General features: G+C 29.1%; 1 protein-coding gene across 2 annotated transcripts in view; it reads right to left on the bottom strand.

The window, feature by feature from the left end:
• Positions 1–24,549, bottom strand: part of LOC112687370 (FMRFamide receptor-like) — a 106,055-nt gene that overhangs the window by 32,644 nt on the left and 48,862 nt on the right. The window contains exon 3 of one of the 2 annotated variants that reach the window (XM_025560027.1): positions 16,955–17,299. In XM_025560027.1, the coding sequence (XP_025415812.1) occupies positions 16,955–17,288 (334 nt within the window). In that variant the 5' untranslated portion in view covers positions 17,289–17,299. The remainder of the gene's footprint in view (positions 1–16,954; positions 17,300–24,549) is intronic. The other variant, XM_025560026.1, reaches the window with a different exon arrangement.

Genomic DNA, 24,549 nt, shown 5'->3' with positions numbered 1-24,549 from the left:
TAATTTTATTAAAAAGTTTAATTATGATTTTTTTCTTGTCTACGCAAGTAGATAAATATCATAAAAAAACCACAAAAAATGAGTACCTATATGTTACACTTTCACCACAGATATACACAAATATACTCTAAACTTGTATAATAATAATGCATTTCATTCGTTATCAGTCGTATTAATATCACATTTAATACAAAATTATTTGATAAGATAATCCATTATCACAAAATAATTGATTAATCAAAAAATGCTATACGAGTACAATGCACGTAAATCAATGTCATACATTTTGTGATAAAAAAAAAATAATAATAATAATACACTCAATACAACTGCCACCCCTAAGACTGTTAACATTTTAATACTGGAGAATTCGTCCCCTTCGCTTCCCCATAAATGCGCCACTGGTTATGGGTATTAAATCATATGGTGTTTTACACATATATTGTATTGTATTTGGTATACTGTTTTTTAATGTTTGCACGAGTACAAAAACAAATGTCAATGAATCGATTAATGCATATACAGAGATCAAACTGAAAACTAGAATGAACCCGAGAGTACATGCAATGCACGCTTATAATAAATTAAGCCGAATTGAATACACCCGTGTTAGTTCTGAAATATAATAGGTATTAACAAAAACATCACGTTCGCGTTCTCAATATAGTTATGATTGTATGTATACATTTGCATGATAGTAGATTTGAATATTTCGGTGTGCAACGGTTTTCTGTGTATCAGTTGTATACTTATGAAATATTTAAATTAAATTAATTTATCGTTGTATAACTCATCTATACTATAGTTGGTGATGGATGGCGATACCGACTCGAAATTATGCGGATTGTTCACGACTAGCAATTCCGATTAAAATGAGACAGTTAAAAGGATTTTAACAAGTATTCATAGGAATATAATAGGTAAATCGTATGCATGTGTCTTTTTAATACCTTAACTATTTATTGATATTTAATATATTAAATAATTTTCATAATAAATCACATTTTGTATGTCAAATTTTCTTTGATAAATATCAAATATCAAATATCGCGTTACTGCGCAACATAAAAACAATCGAAACACCAAACACATCAGTCATTACATTTTCGTAGATTCCAAATATTATGTGTTAACATATAGCACATGAAAAGGTGAAATTAAAATTTTAGAGTTTTTAAGTATTTACTTTATTCTAAAGATAATTTTATTCAGTAAATAATTTCACAAAATACGAAAAAAGTAGACAATGTCTATTATAATTATCCATTTATTTATTAGTTTTACTAAATTTGACATAACAAACGTTCAAGCATTGTTATTATCGAATTTGAAAAATAATTTGTAGTTGAATTTAATGAAGACTTTATCATTCAAAACGATCAATTTATCATATTTATTTAATATTTGGCAGTTTTCTGAAAAAAAAAAAAATTTTTTAAATAAAAAATCTTATAATTTTCGGAGGCATGGAACTTTTTACTATCTCTACATTTTTTTCTTCTTTTCAATTAATATTTAAATACAGAATTTTTTTTTTCTGGTAACCCTCATGCCAAATGATAGTGGCATCGCGGTTACGTTTTAAATCGATATTATCAACGGATAATGTATCATAATGTTCAGGGTGCTGGATGTGTTTGGATTTTATATAGATTTTCTTTTGAAAAAAAAAAAAACATTCTTCCTCAGCTATCACGTTATTGCTAGCAATTTCGTCATTTCCAATTGAGCTGCGGAGAGGGTCAGGGAAAATACAATATATCGAACACTATACATACAAAACGTTTTCACGACACACTTGGCTTTTGAAAAAAACCTTACAAGGCAGTGAAAATATTTGAAAAATAAATTAATCTTATGCTTATTTACACAGTTATTTATATATATAAATATAAATATATATATATATATATTTTAATAAGATTACGTACAATCGGTTGAACAGTATACGAACCATGTGCGCGTTAGCGGATGGGCGAGGTTCGGCCACGAAAGTTTCTATAATAATAATAAAAAAAAAAACATTCCGACGCGTTCGAAATAAAAACGAATCTCGCGGTAATCACAAATAGCTGGTGAATGCCCAAAGAATATTATCGAAAACCCTGATGTTTATCGGTGTTGAAAACGGTAGCCGCATTCCGTGGGAAATTTATTTCCTCTCGTCTCTTCGGCCCCGTTGTATCTCGGGATTCGAATGCGTTCCAGAATAAATCCTATCGAACCACCTTCGCACGTCAAAGCCCGGTTTGTTTATGTTTGGCGTGAAGCGACGGGTCGGATGCGCCCTAGGGAGCGTTAGAAGGGTCGGAGAAACGATCGCGGTTAGACGCGATGTACATTTTTTCACCGTACGTTCCCGTCCACTCAGATTCAATACTATCGACATAATTGGTGTACAGTATCTCTTTTTGTACACACTCGTGCACGTGCACACACACAAGCATGGCTGTATATTATTATAATATCATATATGATATACGATGCGTGTATCGAATACGCAGTTATCGCAACCCGGAGAAAAATACTATATTATACTTAACACAATGGGTAGTGGTCCGAGGTGAAAAGCCCTTCGGGGTATGGAAAAACTGTAACAGACCTATCACCATTTGAGAAAACCTTTGAGAGTTAAAAAAAAAAAATAATAAAAACCATGTTAGTAAGCTTCGAAGAGGGCTTAAAAGTATCAAAAGCGTTTTATAATATTATTATCTCGAATATATTACGGTCGAACGTATAAATAATACATAGACCGTGCCTTAACACTAAAAATATTGTATATTATTTTCAAACAAAATTTTTTTTTTTTTCTATTCTTTATGTAGGGTGCTATTCGCACTTAAGCATCCCCGAAGTCGGTCCGTCACTGACGATCGGACGATCGCGGGTGCATGAAGCTCTGTACAAACGCTTCCGATTTTCAGCTACACGAACGTTTAATTCACGGGTATCGCCGTCGAAAGCCAAAAGTAAGCTCATGGCGTAGCAACAGTACCTAGAGGTGGGATTAACGGAAAATATACAACCACGCGTATAAAAGAGGAGACGCAAGTGTGTACACGCACACACAATTACACTAATTGTTCATGGTGTAGCGCTATTTTGCTAAATATCACGTGTACGTTTTAAAACATTACTTCCGGTGTACGACTCTACCGGCTGAACAGAACGCGTTTGAAATATGTTAACAAGCTTGAGAAGGTTTATACGGAAAGTCGACTGGATTGTACACAACAACGAGTACAATAATGATATGCGTACCGAGTCACCGCGTGCGGTTTCGATTTCATGTTCCGGAGCTGAGAATATTAAATTTACATGCAACGTGAACGATTTGAAAAAAAATAGTATTTAGAGTTTTTACAGCGAGTCGAACGAGTACTTGTCTCTAAAGCTGCCACACGTAACAATTTAAATTTGCTAAACGAGCACTGCACGGATGTAATAAAAATAAAATATATGTGTATAAATTGTAATGAAAATTCTCAGTAGTTTTATAAACATAACAAAACGAAATTTTGACGAAATCGAATATTTCAACGAATTTCCATCAAACAATATTAATTAAAGAAATTTTATAATTTCGAAATGTTTAAACGAAATTTGTGGTGTTTTATAGCATCTGAAATTTACAACTTTCCCAAATTGTAGATGCTTTTTTTTTTTTTTTTTTTTTTAAAAAAAAGTTAGAACATGTTCAACCTAACTTATTAAGACATTTGATTCTTCAACCATCTTTATAAACTTATCCCCCTGGTCTTATTTACTTAATATCGTTTGGGAACAATGGTACATTGGTTTAAAATTTAAAAGTCCAATATAGCACATCATTCATATCCCTAGGAGTTTTGCACTTTTTTACGAATTAAAACGTCCAAAATTCGGAAGTATATGAATATTTTTCTTTCAATATGAGATATCGAAAATAATATACATCCAAAAAGAGGATAAAGAACTTATATAAAATGACTGCGATGTATTATTATTTTTTATTCCCCTCCCTCCCGTTGAAATATTTTATTGTTGAATTTTGGTTGAATAATATAGATATATACACATGCGAAAATAGTTTTATGAAAAACAATTGCTCCAGAAAATGCGTGCACGTCCTTATACATAGTTTTGTAAAACGAATATAGTCCGATTCGGTATAGAACGATGACGACGATGACGAGTTCACCCGCGGTAAACGCATACACGGAAGCACATTAATGCGTACGCGACGTGCATAATATAACATGTGCGTGCGAAAAGCGGCAAGATGAAGAATATAATATGTGATTAACGTTTTCATTTTTGCGGGAAATCGTTCTGACGACTGATATGCTCGCGTTATTACGAGAATAGCTTAGCTCCAAAGTTTTGACAACGCGCGCAGACGGTATTGTGTTCGGAAGTTGCGGAAACGTATTATTATAATATACGATTTAGTGTAGGCGCCGTCGAACAATAATGCACGTTACACAAGTATGACTTAACACGTCGGCAGGGGCGTATTTAACAGGTATTCGAGTAGACTCTCGTGTTCGTCGAAATACAACCCCCTCTCCCTCATCCGTATATTATGACGTGTATGGTAATATTAACGTGAATAATATTATGAAACAACAATTTCACCGGAACAGAATAAATAACGTGTATTTATTTTTTATCGCAAACTTCGCATTAAACAGTGTAAATAAATCGAATAAATTTCGGTTCACGCAACAGTTGATTCATGAACGTGTTTAGCCAGTGCTGGATTGAACATTTGTGGGCCCCTAGGCGATTAAAATTTTGGGCCCTACAAAATTATTTTTTGCATACAACTTTAACATTACTATCCGATAATTGAAATAAACAGCTTTAACCGACCATTATTAATAAATAAAATGAAATCGTGTTTATTAAATTTTTTTATTTGCAAGAAAAATTAATTAATTATTATATTATTTCTGATTTTTTCAAAATAATTGTATTAATATTACTGCATATGACAACTACATTTTAATATATATTGTATTTCATAATGACTTTTGTCCCGTATATCCGTAAATAGTATACGGGTTAAAAAAAACAGACTATAGTTTTCCGTTTTCACAGGGCTTCTTGAATGAGTAAGGCCCTAAGGCGGGCGCCTACTATGCCTAATGGGTAATCCGGCATTGTGTTTAGTGATCAATCGTGAACGTCTTAACGTTTAAATGGAGGAGTTATGCTGGTAAATCGAGCAAAGCGATAACAATATTTTTAGTTGTCTTATTTAATATGTGCCGGTAAAATATGTAAATGTTCAAACCGCTTCTGAATCATATGCATACGGCGGCGCACGTGCGATGTTAGTTTATACACGTCGTGTCTCACGGAGATTTGGGTGGTACTAATCGAAAACGATACGCATAGAAATACGTAATAGAATTATCGTTGCCGTGTCACTGCCGCCACTTTAAAATCGAATATCCATCCGGGGACCCGTTTGTGATATATAATATGAGTTAGGGTTGGGATTTTGATGTAAATGCATCTTTTTTCCCAATGTTCCAACACGTAATCCCGTAAGAAGAAAATGTGTTTCAAGTGATACTGATTCATTAAATGTAGTTTTTTATTTTGTTTTTCATGAAAAAATTAATTTTTTATGCATTTTACTGTTTTTATGACATTTTTCAAGTTATTATAGCACTTTTCAGAATTTATCTATTAATTCTTAAATATTAGGGTATTTGATCACGCGTTTCGGTGTTTAGAAAATTGCACGTTTAGTATGTAATCTATTAAATTGATACACTAATAAATACGAGCATATCGGCCCATGTACATATGTTATCAAAAATAAAACTAAATTAAAATAGTCGAAAGAAATTTTTTTATTTGTAAGAGTCTAAAACGATCAAATTTAAATAAAGTTAAATAATATTAAATAAATAGGTATCTATTTTATTATTATTAAATTAAATATTATATTTATTATATTATTTTATTTATTATTTATATTTTATTATATTAATAAAATTAAGTTAAATAAATATTATTAGAGATGTTCAGTAATATCATTTTTATAATATAATTTTTAAAGTAATTTCGCATTATTTTTTTTAGAGCATTTTTTGCTATTTTTTAGGGTATTCGAATCCCAGCCCTAGTAATAAATAAATGTATAGATTGTATATTTTAGGTACCTACCTACTATTAAATGTATTATGTTCTATTCTTTGTTCATCATATTATATATTTCAATACCTACACAATTTATATTAATGTATTGTTTTTAAAATATAATAAAGCTATTATTTGTTTAAATAATGATTATTTACATTTCCTATATTAAATTCAATTTAATATGATACAGAGGAAAGGCTATCATAAAATGCACAATATTATTATCGCAGATTCCAAACAATTTAAATAGTCGAGATTCGACATCTGTTGCTAATTAAGTTGTGTTTCGATAGGATAGGCTTGTAGCTAAGTAGGTCAGGATACCAAGATCAAATCCCGCATAGGCAGTATAAGTTGTGATAATTTGTGCAATAGAATTCATATGAATTCTCGCTCGAACGTAACTTTTGAATTTTTTCACAGAATTATTTAGAATATTTAAGTAGTGTAACGTTCCATAGATGACTAATTGCACTTAATAAGATAACACATAGTAGTTACATTGTGATAGTACTTCTATATACTTTTTGAGATATCACACAGATGAACTTCACAAAACTGGGCGTTAAGCGTCTGAGTGTAGTCTCAGAGTGTTCACTGAGGAAAAATTATAAGATTCTCATTTCACAGTGCGACTGTTATGTGATAGATATGTAACGAGATTTTGCACATAGGGAGTATAATCATATAAATGTATTTATTGAAAATGTTTCTTGTCGTCATAAATCGCTAAGATACGTTTAATTCATATTGCAAGTATACAAATGCACCAAAAGCTATGTTGGTGTTGATTCGATATTTTATCTAAGTCAATATTCGAAATTACTTAGATCAAATATAGAATTTAATATTCAAATTAATTTATTCAATCAACACGTATTGGCTTACAATATATATATATATATATATATATGTTTACATAATTTAAGTTTTATATTTTGTATGAGGGATTTATTAGTTTAACAATGATGAATGTTTTTTTATTTTACCTAAACTTTTCGGAATCATAAAAAAGCTCAAAAAGTTTAGCACTAACTCAACTTGTATAGATTGGAAATTGAACACTGATGGTGTTTTAAAAAAGTTATTTTGTGGTTTGCTTAATATTATTAAAGATAATTTTTAAACCCGTCTGAAACAACTATAAAGAAATTCAAAACAAACACACTTTTTCAACGGATATGTATAGTATATATAAAAGTATCAGATTAAATCAATGACTCCGCTTAGTATTATGATATAGTGTCACAGCCATCACATTTAAATTTGATGTACAAATATAATATTTTTAGAAAAATACCTAAATACCTCTTCTTAAGTAATTACAATGAAAAAAAGCTATTAGCTATAAGTTATTAGTCTTTCGATGTTTTATTATTTTCTTGTAAATCTTTAATGGGTCATAAATTCATTCATAAACAATATAACTTCGACTTACTTGAATCAAATATTATGTAAATGTACTTGTTGTCAATACTATTATGTAGTAACTGCAATTTGTCAAATGAGCGAAGTTTATAACTATGGAAAATTTACAATCTCCCTGCTTATAATTGGTATATATGTATCTTAATATTTCTACTGTAATAAAATATTTTGAAAACGCTCCATAATGAAGCGTCATAATTATAAAATAACTTGGGGCTGTTGGTCATTATCTCATCACATTTAGATTTCTGAAATATATCGCTATGGATGATATCAATAGCAATATCATGTATATATAATATATATATTGTATGAATGATTAATAATTTAAATAATATGTTACACTTTATCTCAATTAAAAATTCAGTTCAGTGTGAAAATAAACTTTGAGAATTTATTATTTTTCACTGTCTATTTATTCGTTAAGTTTGGACAAACTGTCAGGAAGCTCTACAAAAGGAATGTTTCAAGTATGAAAATGTCTAAACAATTAAACTATTTCAATTAATCTTCCAATTTAATGATAAATTAACAGAACCATATCATCCCTTCCTTTCTTCTTCTCCATAATGAAATTTATACTGTAATTCTGGTCAGTTAAATGAACATAAACATTGTCCGTGCTAACAAGTTGAATATATTATTAAATCTACAATGTACATTGTACATCTACATTTATTATTCGTGTATCTGTACTTAAAAAATTACAATAATAAACAATTGATTATAACTAAATTTTTTATTTTATTCGTCTATACCAGGGATGGGCAACTAGCAACTCCCGTACTTTTTTTATCTGACTCGTGTTACATTTTGAAATGACTTCATAAAATGTCAGAGTTTATCAGTATTTCGTTTTATCATGTTTATCGTAAAATGTAAATATTATATTTTTCTCCAGTATTGAATTGCAGAATTTATTAAATATCTAAATATAATATACATATATTATGGCATAGCTAACATAGCTATAGATACTGGGTAAGTATTGTATTGGTTTAATCGAAGAATTAAATTATACAAAATAAATGCTAATTGTAAATTTTAATGACTTTTTTATTTTTTACTTTCTTTACTTTGACCCGCCAAATTTTAAAAGTTCTATAAACTGGCCTTCTATTTACTTTGAGTTATCCATCCATGGTCTGTAGCAGCATTTCCCAAACATTTATGACCACTGAACCATTAAGAAATTTTTTTTATCTCGTGAAACCCCAACATCTCTAACTCCAATTTAACCACAAATTTTCAATTATTTATTGAAAAACTAACATTTCAAAAAATGTTTCAAAGATAGTTCGTTGTAATTTTTTACTATAATTACCGTTTTCTATATTCATATACATCTTGGGAAACTATTAGGTTCCGCGGAACACACTTTGGGAATAGCTGGTCTCTAGTATAGAGTTTTTTTTTTTTTTTAAGTTTAATACATTCCTTTTGGCGGTCACTTGTCACATGTATGTTTTTTTACGTAGATAAGACTAGAAAAACTATGTATTATTTGCATAATCACGAGTGTTGGGTATTGGTGTCGTATCCTTTAATAACCTTCCATTAATTTATAATTTTACAATCACGGAATTTTTAACATTAATGAATTTGTATGAATAATAAAATTATTTATAGATAGCCAATATATTCTCGGAACCGACGTCGCTGTAATATTTGTAATTATAATTAAAAAAAGGCGAAGTCATTAAACATTTGAATGGTGAAATAATTGTGTATATTACTTCTGTCCAAAAGTTAAAATTTGATTACACAACTGTGATGTGTTTTCGGCATTAGAACTATATTTTTGAAATGTTGAGAATTTTTCAGAAAATAATTTTTGATATTAAATAGCCATTTTTACAATTAAATAATACAAAAATTATGAAGTATAATTAATTTAAAGAAAATTTCAAATTGTAAATCCGATTTTGTACTAGGTCAAGGATGGATATAAGGCACGGCGGCTTATGCGATCGCATGGAATGGTAAAATTTGGAGGGGCAAAAAATGTAGTTAATATTTATTTTGTTCTTATATGGAAAAATACTTAATTTTTTTCTTTCATTAATAATTTTACAATTTAAAAATTACGAATATTTTACTTTGGTTTTATTTTTGTTTATTTGTTCCTATACAGTTAAATAAAATTAATTTTTTCCAGGAAATTTTCGATGACGAAGACGATTATGGTTAATTATAACTTATCGCATTGTTTATACGAGTAGATAAAGGTTAGCTGCATATTTATGTCTCTGAAATCTAAAAAATTAAATAAACATTAGGAGGAAGAGAAATGGCCAATTCTCGTATTATTAATTATTATTGTTATTGTTATTTTACAGATTATTAAACTATGACAACCATTATCCGTTCAATTAAATTGATATATTAAATTTAATTAGTTGACACTTGTCCGTTCGCTTTCGCTTCCTACTATTTAGAGTGTTAGCATTTATTACGTGTTTTTGATGAATATGAGCATATAACATAATTATTTTTATTTTTCACTTTATTTTTCCATTTCACATAAAATATACATTGAATATTTTATATGAAATGGAAAAAGTTTAGTGGTTCTCAGTATAGAAAAAAAAGAAATTAAAAGTTCAATAATGATCTTAATCAGACCCAAAAAATAGATTTAATTTTTCAAACCAAAAAAAGAAAATGAGTTATTATGAAATTTAATTTCTAACTATGGGGGAGGTGATGCTATACCTTCTCGAGATCTCCCCTGTGAGTAGTATATTCCTGGTCTGCATTCCAAATTTTCTCTCAAAGATTTTGTCACGGATCAAACAATGAATACACGAAACCAAATAGCATCAAATCGACAGCCAAACATCCACGGATCTCCTGGCTCATTCGATAAAAATAATCCTTTCAAGGAATACCTCACTGATGCACGTGATCATCGCGTAAATAACATAAAAAATAAAATGTCTTTCAAAAAAAAAATAATAAAAAATATAAAAAAATCAAAAACGCAAAAAAAGAAATCATACATGCATATGAACGAACACTAATACTCTACTAAAAATGAGTCACAAAGAACAATACGAGTTGCGTACTTAAATGTAGAAGAATTAACGAGAGCCAAGTCTGACATTATAAGCAGGATATTTAAAGACACAGATGTACTGGCATTACAAGAAACTCACGTACCGGAAAATGAGACAAGACGCCTGAAAATACCTGGTTTTAATATGATAGACTATAAAGGACACGCAAAACATGGATTGGCTACATATATTAACCAAAACTATAAAGAACAACATATAAATCCTGCTGAGGGTAACGCACACACAATTGGCATATCTCTAGGAAACCTGTTAATAAACAACATCTACAAACCACCCTTAGAAAGATGGTCCAATACTGTGCTCCCAGTCCAACAAGTCATTCCTTCAATTTACATAGGAGATTTAAATTCGCAATGTACTGAATGGGGCTACTTTAGAGATAATGAAGATGGGGAAAAGCTCACCAGCTGGGCCACACTCTATCGCTTACACCTAGTGTACGACGCTAAGCAGGAGGGAACTTTTAAATCAGGCTGCTGGGGGATGACCACATTACCTGACCTAGCTTTAAATCAAGAGACAAGGATGACCAACATATAAGAGTATCACGTTCAATCATACCAAACTTCCCTAAAAGCCAACATAAACCAGTTATTATAGACATAGGAGTCAATTTCCCAAGGATCAACAAACCCGAAATTCCTCGGTGGAATTTACGAAAAGTTGTATGGCCAAATTTCACTAAATACATGGAGGAGAACATAAATCACATTCCCCCCATCCCAGAAAACTACCTAAGATTTGTTAAGCTTATCATAAAAGCCGCTTAACTGGATATACCAAGAGGGCATAGCAACTACCTACTTCATAAATGGGGAATGGTAGACACTCCACTTTGCGAGTGTGGAGAAACGCAGACAATCAAACATATGGTCGAGTCGTGTCCCATTACAATATTCAAAGGACTAACAAAACTACACGAGTGCGGACCAACAACTATAAAATGGCTCGAAGAACTAAATACTTGTCTGTGATTTCTATTGTTATTAGCATTGATGTTATTATAATTTATTTTACCTCCTATAACCTACCATACTAACATTTTATATATTTTATATATTTTATTACTTGTTTTCAAATTAATTGACTAGTTATCTTAATTATCATATTTATTTATTTGTTTTAATTTTACTAACTTTATCTATAACATTTCTCACATTATCTAAAGTCGAATATGTCATATGCAAATAATAAATTTCTAACTATGAAAAATTAACATTAAAATTACTTATATAGTTAGTTAATTATTTATATTATTATTATATTTTTCTTGTATTCATTTTTAGTTTATAATAATAAAGAAAAAATATTATATTTGAATCAAAACGTTTTTATAAAACTTTACCTAAATGAATAAATAATTGCATAATATTGAGAAAATATTATTATGTAAGGAAATTTTGATGTATGGGATTGCATTTTTTTAAGATAAAGTTGGCAAAATGTTTACTTGGCATAGAAGCGGTGGTTAAATCCGCCCTCGTACTAGGTACAAGTATGCTTTCATTTTTAAACGTGGAGAAATTTGGTATTTCAATACTATGGATGAAATTAATAATTATTTGTGTCATCTTGTTGTTTGTTAAGATCAATAAAAATGAAAGGTAAGATGTAGGCATCATCAAAATATTTAATCAGCGTTGTTACATTGTTGACGCGACAATTAGGAAGTACACATGATGTAAAAAATAATATACGACTATATATGTAAAAATGTAACAGATGTAATAACCATGTTACAGTCAAAGGTACTTGTTTTATATATTATATTCATAAAATAACGCATAAGGCAACATGACGATGCTCTAAAAGATAATATGATTACGACATTTTTACCTTTTCACCTGCAGAAACGCAATGCGATTATGAAATATAGGTGTGGTCCTTTTAGCAACGTTTTAAAACATTATTTAAAAATAATATTTTCGTCATTTGTTTTTTTAATAAATTATTTCACCTAAAATGGACAAAATAAAGACATATACCTACAATTTTTAAGACCGATATCTATACCATAAGCTACGAGTACCTATACTTATAATAATTGGGTATTTAATACAACGTACCTACGAGTATGACACTTCAATGCAGGGGCGGATCCAGAGTTGGGGAACTGTGGGTCAAGTCATTTCAAGAGGCCATTTATTAGGGATGAAACTGAATTAGAAATGAATACCTTGTAAAAAAAAAAAAAAAACACAATATGCTCATAAAAGTGTATGAGTATATTTATATTACATTTTAGAATTAGTGATACCACCGATAATGACTTATTTACGATTAATAAATATAATCTAATTTTATCAGCGCAACAAACGTACGAAATAAAATATGATTTACTTAACTTTTAACTAAAACGATATAATTTAAAATATAAATTATGAATTGAAAAATTTTAAATTTTGAATAAACAAGGCATTCATTTTTCTAGTAACTCCAATGGGTCAACTGTGCAAAAGTCCAAATCAAGGTCTAAAAAAAGAAAAAAATTTCCAAGAGGCCAATTTTGTCAACAAATATTAACTGTGGGTCAGCTGATCCTCTGATCTCCCCCCTTAGATCCGCCCCTACTTTAATGGTCGATAAAATACTTCATTGTTAATTTATTTGTTCTGTAAATAAAATAATTATGCCAACAATCCCAAAATCAAAAATAATCAAAATTTTAATGATTTAAGTAATTCGAATGAATTATTATTATTAATATTAATTTGCGTGATATTCTTGAAACTAATATAGGAAAATATTTTTGCATCATCGAGGAAATTGAATTATACGAATAGTTTTATTCAATTGCGCTCATCTAATCTCGATGTATAAAGCCATCCAGCTAATATTTATGATGATGACACATTTTTCCATTCACTAAAATACTGTGATTAAATTTATATGATATACATACGTTATAAAATATTTTTTCATTCCTTTAATATATTGTTTCTCGCCCTAAAAATCAACTGAAGTTTATGTATTATATGTTGTACGGTTACAAAGTTATGTTTAAAGTTGACAAGTATACATTTATTTATACTATTAGCTAATTTTAGTTCAACTTTGATTTAAAAAAAAATTTATTTTATGTTATTAAAGAACTTTTTCCAAATAGTAACATTTTAGGACGACAGATTTAATTAAGGCCTTCGCATCCACATTAAGGCTTTAATTAAGGTTTAGAAAAATCTAAAACAATAGTTCTTTGATTAAAATATTTTCTCGATATTGGTTTATTTACCCAAAAATTAAGTTTAAGATGTCTTTTTGCTTTTAATTGAAAATGCTCCACCAGTAACTTCGATTTTTTCCATTATTTATATGACAATATAGAATTTAATGAATTTTACTTACATTTCTGGTTTTTAATGAATGTCAATTCAACGTGCCGAATACTGTACAAGTTTCATAATGGAGTTTATAAGTAGTTCTCTATTTTATAAGAATCCACACACACACATATACATATAAAATTTGTATTGATCGTTATTATATTTATGTCATGTGCAAGGTATGAAGTACGTTTTTATTTCAGAGAAAGTAATTTCGGTACTTCAAGTTGTTTTGCTTAATATAAATACTATATATACCGACATTTTCCTCCGGGATCGTTTAAAACAACACAAAATACTGCCTGTGTTAATTGTTACGTCGACGGCTTTTGCGAAATTACGGAATCACTGCGTTGAAATACAATGATATTTCTATTAAGACGTCCACGCACATACTTCACTATCAGCGTTACAACGGAAAGTGTACGTTTATTTTCTCACTTTTATTGCTTACGACTCATACGATTTATTATGCTTGAAGACCAGCAGCTCCATTAGAACATCTTTTAAAAGGTTTTGTGGTCTTTCCCTCGAGGTTATACGCCAAAGCCTATTTATATTCTTTTTTTTTGATTTTTTTTTTTTTTTGTAAAAAAAAAAAAAAACGCACGAAGGGTCAAGTTCGTTCTCCAGTTTCATCGTCAATAGACGTGTTGATTAAGCACGTGACTGGTACCAAAGCGTCAACAAACATATTTTTCTCCCAGTCCCATACAAAAGATGTGTGTTACGACTTAAGGGGAAAAAATTATTTTTATTTTTATTATTATTATTTGTCGGATGGCTGTTGAGTCTTTTGTTGAATTTTGTCCAAAACTTCTATCCGAAAGAACCCAATCGAACTTTCAGTGGTATACGGTGTATACCCGCAACAGAAAATAATGAGCTTATAAACTTTTCGAATGAAAGTTTTAGTTTGTCCGGCTTTCAATTTTTCACTAAATTAAACAATGCGAAAAAATCATCTCTCCTATCCTCTTATACATATACGTCATCCAATTTATCCAAGATACTATTTTATACAGTATAAGCGCTTAACTCCACGATGAATTCATCCCAAGAGAGCAAATGATATTGGAAATTATATTATACCTTTTATAGATCCTTACTCTAGTATGAAGTTGGAATTTTTTGACGAAAAAATACAAAACCAATTAATACTGTTTTATGTATAGATTTAATTGATTGAGTGATATAGCTACATTGTATGCAGTGGTATGGTTTCTTTTATAATCTAACAATTACATTAAGTATGAGCTTGTCAAATACTTTACTTGTTTGATATTTCTTTAAATTGTTATTTTGAAGAATGTTGTGTTATATTCGTCTTTATTATAGATAGTTGTTATGTTTTATATTGAAAATATGATTAGATTTCGTAACATAATTCCAATCCTATCATATAAAAATTGATTTGAAGCACGATGAGAGAGAGTGAGTTGGGACCCAACAAAAAAAAAAAAACGAAAACAAAAAAACAGTCGGATTTATAACAAAGCTCCGTAAGAAGAAAGTAGAAATAGCCATCATGGGAGAATATTCTATACTTCCTTAAAACGAAAATTACGTTGCTCGCATGGTCCAAATTAAAGGAAATGTAGCTACAGACTCGAATGAGATCGGATTTGTTGTATGAAGGGTAAAGAAACGTGTTAAAACTCTGGAGTCTATATTAGTAGTTATAAGAACTTATTTTATACTTATGCTCATGATGAAATGATTAATAACAGTAATAATAAAGAATAATAGAATAATAGATTCATATGTGGCCGATGGATGACAGAAAATCGTCAGTAGATTTCAATAGCCAATTGAGGAACGTATTTGAATATTACATTTTTAGAGATGATGTTTTCGTACTTAATAAATGTTAATCTTTGCGAGCGATTTGATATCTGATCAGTCACGTGAATATGTATTAAATCGAGTAAATGAATTGTACTTATTAGTTCATCGTTCAAAACTGGAACGGCTTACGCATGTCCATGTAACATCATTATCAATCCGAAACTTCTTTCAACGGTAATATTATTATTTTATTTGAGATTTTATTCATCGAATCATGACAGTTGACCGTTCACAATATTTATATCGCAGTATATACGTTCGATTCGATTTATAATATATATACTATACATATTTTATATAATATTAAGGATACCCGCCCATATATTTGTTTAAAATAAAAATAAATATTTCTAACAATGTATTAAAGCACTATCGCAAAACGGTTTTTGTTCGTTTTAGGTTTCTAGACATAAGTTTAAAAAATAACATCGTTGGTTTTTAGAGTATTATATTAAAGTTTCTATTTTTATTTATATTTTGTTCGTATTAATGAATTAAAATTGTATTCACAGCGTTAACAATATCGAAATATGAGTAGTTTATGTACGTTCGGAGTAGTCACAATATTAAAAAATATGTGAGCTAAAACATGAATAATTTATTCGTAAATAAAGATATTGCACGTGTTCGTAGGATTTCTATGTCTGCACGTAAACGATAAATCTTATAAGAAATTGTACTGTTTTAGTTAATCGTTTAAATGAGGGATTCGGCACGATCACTTTACCAACATATTTTTTGTAAATTTCGCATATTCTGCGGGGGTGGGGGGAGTTTAAGGTGGTGATGAAGGAAGAGGCAGAATCGGCAGTATTATCGCGCGTACACATGTACAGTACCGTAGCAACCAAATATTGTTCCCGGGACGAACCTTTGAAACGGGCCCTTATGTGTTTTTAATTTTTTTTTTAACAACGATCGTTTCGTTTAACATACAAGGACGTTTTCGTAAATGGAACATGCATCATTAACCGTTGCAGTAGTCAACACGAAACGAACAAATTTTATCGGGCAACTATCCTCTCCGCAACCAAGTTGCTACGGGCCCGCGCGTACGCACTTGAACCGTGGAAACGTCACACACACATACACACACACACACACACACACACACACACACACACACACACTTACTCGCAGCGTCGGTGAGCCACAGCCCGTATGGGTACCACTTCCAGTAGATGTAGTAGTCGGCGTCCACGATCCACGGATAGTTCTCGAACGATATGGTGAACACGAACAGTAGATAGAACAGGTCGGACACGGCCAGCGCCGTGAGATAAGTGCTGGTGGAGCTCTTCATCGGCTCCCTGGTCAGCACAATCACGGACAGCATGTTGCCCACCACGCCCACGGCCACCACGGCCGGCAGCAGCGCCTGTTGCGCCCAGAAGTGCACCGCTTTCCGGAAGTAACAGTACTTGTGCAGGTCCTGGGCCAGCAGCTGTGCGCAGTTCTCCATGGCCATCGGTATCGGCTGCGGAACAGAATCATCAACCACGTTACAGCACAACGACGTAATGTTGCAGCGCGCGCGCGCCCTATCGCGTTGGTTTATTTGATAACCACTCTGCTGTGACCGAGCGGGTTCGTTCCCTTTCGCGTTTACCGTCACGTTTATGCAATGCGACACGTCCGTGACACATCGACGGATTCGTCAGACAACCTAAATCGATGCTCATCCCTCTCCTGCTCGCTCCAACATCCCTAATGAATACAATTACATTGCCTTATCATTCCTACTCCATTAGAACTTCATTATTTATATGTTCCGTTTACCGTATTACGTTTATATGTACATATATATATATATATATGAACCTTGTAAAAACGTGTGATGTGTTCACACATCGTAAGTTTAAACAAATAATAAATACAATAAATATCTCAGTATCCGTTTAGTCCAGTATTATACTGCGAATAAATGTAATTTTATTTTACTTATATACCTAAATAAAGCATTTGCTCTCGTTGTTCGATATCGATTTTTCGTTCGTGAAATTAGAAATGCGTTGATTTATTATTGTTGCGTCAATTCACTTGGTTTAACCAAGGGCTATGGGCTATGATTGGTTAGTACACCAATTCGTACCATATTTGTTCCGTTCCGGCCAATATCCTATCAACGATGGTGGATAGATTGTTAGCTTATCCAGATTGATCGATTTGAAATGCATGAGCAATAGTGTTTGATGCGTAATATTTTATTAAAAATCCTCATAATAAAACGAATATTTAGATATATGTTTAAATGGAATATTGATAGCATGATAAAAAGGATTCTTGAACGATGTCATCATTTCATATTTGAAATAAAATTAATAACATTTGAATACAATCGTTTTAAATTATATATTTATTTTTACGATTAAATTACAGTTTCATTCAACATTTTTCTATCATTTCAATGATTAATAATTATGTTTGTTAGCGGTGGAAAATATTTAAAATCAGTGGTTGAATTTCAATGAAAATTCCTTATTTAATTCAAGCAAAATCATGATGTTATAATATAATATATTATATTACCTCTTATTTGCTTCTCATTTGGAATCCGACTGAGTACAAAACATATACTATTGGAATGATTTATTTACGAAGAATTCAGAGAAAAATCCAATTTTTTATCTCTACCACACTTAGTAACTCCCAAAACTTAATAAATTCAACAGTCGACTTCATCATTATTTTAAAGTTAAAAGATAAATTATACAATTAACTACTATACAATTTTCTTTTTTTTTATACATATATATTTTAAAATCTTTTTTATTTATTAATTTTAATGGCTATTTCTGCTGAGTGTTAAAATTAAAAAAAAAAAAAAAAAAGCTCGTATATCATATTATATATCTAACAAAAACAAAGTATTTTATTAATAAAAAAGTTGAATGAAAAACAAATCAAATATCTGTTATAACTTATTTATACAAGACGTTTAATGAATGCGTTATTATAAAATTATATTTATGTTATGTAAATTACTGATTATCAAATGAAGAGAGTCGTTAAAATCAACCTAAGGGTAAGCTTTTATTTGTTGGATCATTAGATATATATACATATATATATATAAATCATTCTGTATAATATCTATTTATTCTTAGGTCGACTGATTTAAAACAATGTGAATGTGCATTTCTTATAGTATACAGTCTACATTCGAACTTGTACTACATTTTATTTATATTTTTTCCCCTTCTAATTAGATTTTCAAAATATCTATTGTATCCACGATATCTTCATGGAAAAAATACCTTTTTTTTATGTACATGTTGTACCATTAATGTTTTTATTATATTGTAATCGTTGTTTTACTTAATTTTAATAAAGACTTTAAGATAGCAATCAACTAATTGTTTAGACAATTATTATACTTCTTATATCTATAATATAAATATATACATATTTCATTCATAAAAATAAAAATAAATAAAAAAGTTAAATTTAATTTTAATAATTATTTACATAAATCATTAAGTTTATGAATTAAATATTTGTAATTATTTAAAAGTTAAGAATTATAATCATATAAATAATTATAATTATTTTAAATAAGAGAGAATTGCAACGATTGCAAGATTTCAAACACATATAATAATTAATAAAATATTTTACAATAACAAACATGGAAAACGTGTGAGTACAAAATACTACTAAATTACAATTAACGATATCAAGGTCAGTAAATGCTTAATATAGAAGAATCAAAACACAAATATGGTGACTGGAATTTGTAGTTAAGTAATCACTGAACAAATAATAAATAAAATAAATATTTTGAATTTTTTTTTTTCTGTAATGGTTGATGAAGGTACCGATAATTCGAGATAAAAACAAATATCGTAATGTATTGGATATATTGATTTTGACACCAACTTTTCTATAATTCAGGAAGATTTTTTTAAATTTTGTAGTTGTTTTTGATTTAATTGGCTCTGGTTTAGCATCATTAATTCTAGAAGATTTAAAAAAGTATAACATTGATTTAGTCGGACAAAAATAATACGACGTGCATCAATGATTGGACATGGAGTTCAGGCAATAGTAAGATACACATTTCCAAGTGCTTTATAGTGCATTGTAGAGCACAGTCATTAAAATTAGTCATTAGTGATGCATGTAAAATTACCGCCATATAAAATTGCGTATAAAATGTTTTAAGTATTTGCATTTTTTTTCGGGGCTTAGCTAAGCTAACTGGAATTTTAAAAAAATCTATTCAAAGACAAAATACCATACTGTCCAGTATAAAAGTGGCATTTGTTGCTATGTATGCAACTAGATGGATTTTAAGACATAACTGTATTAAACAGTCTGAAGAAATGTTTATTTCAATTGCTAATACCTTAGAAAATATAGAAAATTCGATGAATGAAGAAACGTCAACTAGGATATCAGCACATCAGCTTTAACAAGTTACGAGTATATTAAATTCGTAAATTTGCATAGTAAATTTTTCCATTATTACCATATTAGAAAAATATTATCATCCACGCATTTTAAATGTAACCAATTACATTTTACATTATACATGCTTTAAATTAATTGAGCAAAAATTCAAATGATAAATTTAAAATATTATTTGAGCATAGTCATACAATACTTGACGATTTAGGATGTGACCATGCAGTAACAAAAAAAAAAAAAAAAAATTAAAAAAAAAAAAAAAAATAATCGGTGTAATGTGCCATCTAATCCTTATTTTGAATATTATAAAATATCTAAAATATTCATAATAATAATATTCTTACAATTATTTGATCATATTAGTATATTGACTCATCTGACTGTTCGTTTCGTAAATCATAAATAAATTTATACTAGCATTAAAAATTAAATCTATGCCCAAAACAAAATCTTGGGCGCGCCCTTGAACGATATTGCTTTTCTAAATAGTAACATGGAATAGGCATATTTTATATAAATATATTTTGGGCTATCCAATAATATTTGATAAATAAATGGTGCCTATCGGTAAATTATATAAATAAATATTATTCATTCATAGAAAATTCTATGTTATTATAATGAATTTCATTTTTCTATCCAATTACTTTGTCTAGTTATATTTAAATTATTTTATTTTATCTTGTCGATTTATTGACCTGGTTTAATTATTTTGATTCTATTCCAGTTTGAAATATATTAACTCTGTATTTTCTTTAGAAACATTACAGTTGTGTGCAAATCTAGTGATAGTATATTTATACAAGGTAAATTGTAAAACGTAAGAGTTTCATTCAATCAGTTTAAGTGGGTAGTGATGTATATCAGTGTCACGTATAAAATATGTATATTTAAGTTGCTATTTATCGTCTAACATTTTTTTTTTAGATATTTAATTTTTCAAAACAATTAATAATTTTATATTTAAATTTATATTTATTATTTATTATATTTACGCATCTGTAAAGTTATATAAATCGTTTAAATTTTCAAAACATTTACATTATCTCGTAAAATATTTAAAACTGTATATTTCACGATTAAAAAATATACAAAATGTCTATTTTTATATTAAATTGTTGATCGAAAAGTGTTGTATAGTCATACTGATATACATAATTGTTGGTTTGTTTAAAAAATTAGTCACCTTAGTAGAAGAAATAATTTTTAATTATTTAAAATGCGTCATTTACATAGTTCATATTTAAAAAACGGCAACTAAGTGTTAGATATGCACGAATAAATTAATATTTTCAATATGTTTGTTTTTAATTTAAATTAAAAACAATTTTTATAATATCATAATATAATATGCTGTTCTAACATATAGTCGATACAGTAACTTTGAGTGTTATCATAAAATATTTACACTGCAAGTACCGTAATGAAAAAAATATAGTGTTGGACAGATATTTCGTATCCAATTTTTTTTAAATATTTCATTAAACCACATTTAAGTGTTCCTTAAGTATTCATAAATATCTGCTTATTTCAAATAGTGAAACAGTTTTTAGTACAATGCAGTTAATATTATATACATTAATGTACCTTTGTTCATTATTTATATAAATACATAATTACTATGTGCACATTGTTTAATTTCTATATCGATCACTTCATATAAGAGTTCAATATTATTAAACATCTATCAACGCTAATGGCATACTATATTCAAATTTGAAGGCTAACTACCAATTTAATTAGTTGCGATCGGTAATCGCGGGATACTCAGCCATCCGTTGAATTGAATGATTACGTGGTTGGTTGTACAACTAGAGTTTACATCCCGAATGTATAATTCTGACCGATGAATTGTTCCTTTCAACGTCTTCATGTGGTACGCGTGGTTCGCGACCGACGGATAATTTCATTTGAGATTCTAAGATTTCAGGTGTTCGGAGCGAATTAATTTACATCTTGCGATCACGGTTATTATTATTTTTAATCAAAAGCTACGTTCCCCACGGCTCTATCTATAATTGTGTAACTTTGAGACTGACGTGGACTGAAATCGTGTACTATATAGAAACTGTTGAGAATTAGGATTATCGTTTTTCTCATACACATGTGATGAATAATTGGTAAATAATAATAATAACAAAAAACATTTACATTACTAAATATATTGTATAGCCCTATTGTTTTCTTTGTTAGTATTTGTCCTCTTCACAAACATTAATTATTAGAGTACGGATTTTGGAGGCATTAACTTTTTTTTTCTGTTGCTCTAAAACGAAGCTACTACAGCTGTAAATTCGATGTATACTACTTGGAATAAAATGCACATTTTATTTTGTCTTTTTCTGCTTTTTTTGCATTTTTTGTATATTGATACTTTTTTTTTTTTGGGGGGGGGGGTATTTCGGGTACTTTTTTTCCTTTTAAGTTACATTTTTTTCAAAATGTTCTAATTAAACGTATTTGAAAAGTAAATATTTATTTTTATATCATATAATGTGTTTCGAATCTTATTCAATAATTTTTTGACAACTTTTCCCCGTGTGTTTAGTTTGTCACGTATGTTTGGTATATAGTAGATTAATTTATTTTTAAACGACTAAACGACAATAAAAACAAAAATATGCTTTTGTTCTGGACATTTTCTACTCAGAGTTATAGTTTAGTTTTTGTTGTACAGTACCGTATAGTAATTTATAAAATGTCAAAGAACCCATTTTTAATGCTTTTTTAAAGCTTATTCGGAAAGATTTATACAGCTTAATTGTTGTTTCTTTTTTAGTGCTTTTCTTTAATTTTTTATTGTTTTAAAATCCATACTCTACTAATGATCATTAACTATGCAAACATAATATGTTAGTTTTTATATATATATACATATATTTTAGTTATATTAGTGCTTGCGTGTAAGTTGTACATATTATGTATAACTTACACGAAGCACTAATGTTATTGCCTATACTGAATCCCTTCAAAACGGGCAGTTTGTAATACCCTTAAGATCTAACATCTATCTTTAAGGTTATCACTGTCAAATTAAACTGGCATCTTTAATGTTATTCATCTTAACCCGGATTTATATCATGGGCTGCTTAATTTGTACTCTAACAAGGTCCTATCATGTGCGACACGAAAAAGAAACTCAATTTAGGATTTTAATGACGTTTGATAATCAAGACGATATATAACGTATATAAATCATAAAACGATATGACTTAGATACCGTGATGCGTTTTTTTCGAGAAAGCTTTGATACATGATCCGACGAAAATATTTTATTTCTAAAAACTCTAGGCGCACTGCCAGTAAATATTATAAAAATGTTTTGCAAAACACGAGAATGCTGAATCAAAGAGTCTTACTTGTTTAAATGAATACACTCATTTTGTGTGACATAGTAGCTTTATCTAGGAAAAATTAAATTAATGGGAAACACGATCCCAGAATGCAAAAAATAATTATAAAACATTTATTAGTCTAATAAAAATAATGGATTTTTATATTATTAGCATATAAGATGTATTATGTAATTAGGTAAATTATGTTCACGTTTCACCATGTATGTTAATTTTCATCATTATTTAATAATACCCATCAAGTTTAAATTAATTCGATGGCATTATGTTTAGGGCCAATGGTATAGAAAATAATGTCCCGATATCAAAAGCAGATTCCAAGTAGATGTGGGTAAACATTTTTAAAACTAAATTGATGTGACGTCCTAATGGTAAGCATCTACATACTATATATATTTTATTTGAGTAAAATCAATCATAGAAAATATACAAATTCAAAAATTTATTTCCAATAACAAGATGTCTTCACCAGGTGTGTTCAAACTGAATAGATGACAAAGTTATTTATTTGCCTTACTTCATATTAAATTATAAATGTTTATATTTTATATTGATTGATTAATTTTATTTAATAATTATTAATCTCTAAAAACTGAAAAAACTATTAACTTATTTTATAACTCGTAATATAATCGAATTAAAAGATATTATGGTGCGAACATTTGCAATTGAGTTTCGGTTAATTTTGAGAATTCAACATGGTGAGAATAAATTAACATCAGATAGTTTGGATTATAAACTTTTGAACTTAATAATTATAATACAAAAACTAACCGGAAAAACAGTAATTTTATGGGGCGTTTTGTGACTTTTACTTATTTTAATTAGTAGTCAAAAAGTTTCAAAACTAAATCCATAAATAAATCATAGTATTATATAATTATTATTATTAATATTAATATTATTATTATTATTATTATTATTATTATTATTATTATTATTATTATTATTATTATTATTATTATT

This window comes from Sipha flava, unplaced genomic scaffold, assembly GCF_003268045.1.
Source record: "Sipha flava isolate LNK unplaced genomic scaffold, YSA_version1 34_pilon_pilon, whole genome shotgun sequence".
Taxonomy (NCBI): domain Eukaryota; kingdom Metazoa; phylum Arthropoda; class Insecta; order Hemiptera; family Aphididae; genus Sipha; species Sipha flava.
This window is presented reverse-complemented; position numbering and strand designations above follow the sequence as displayed.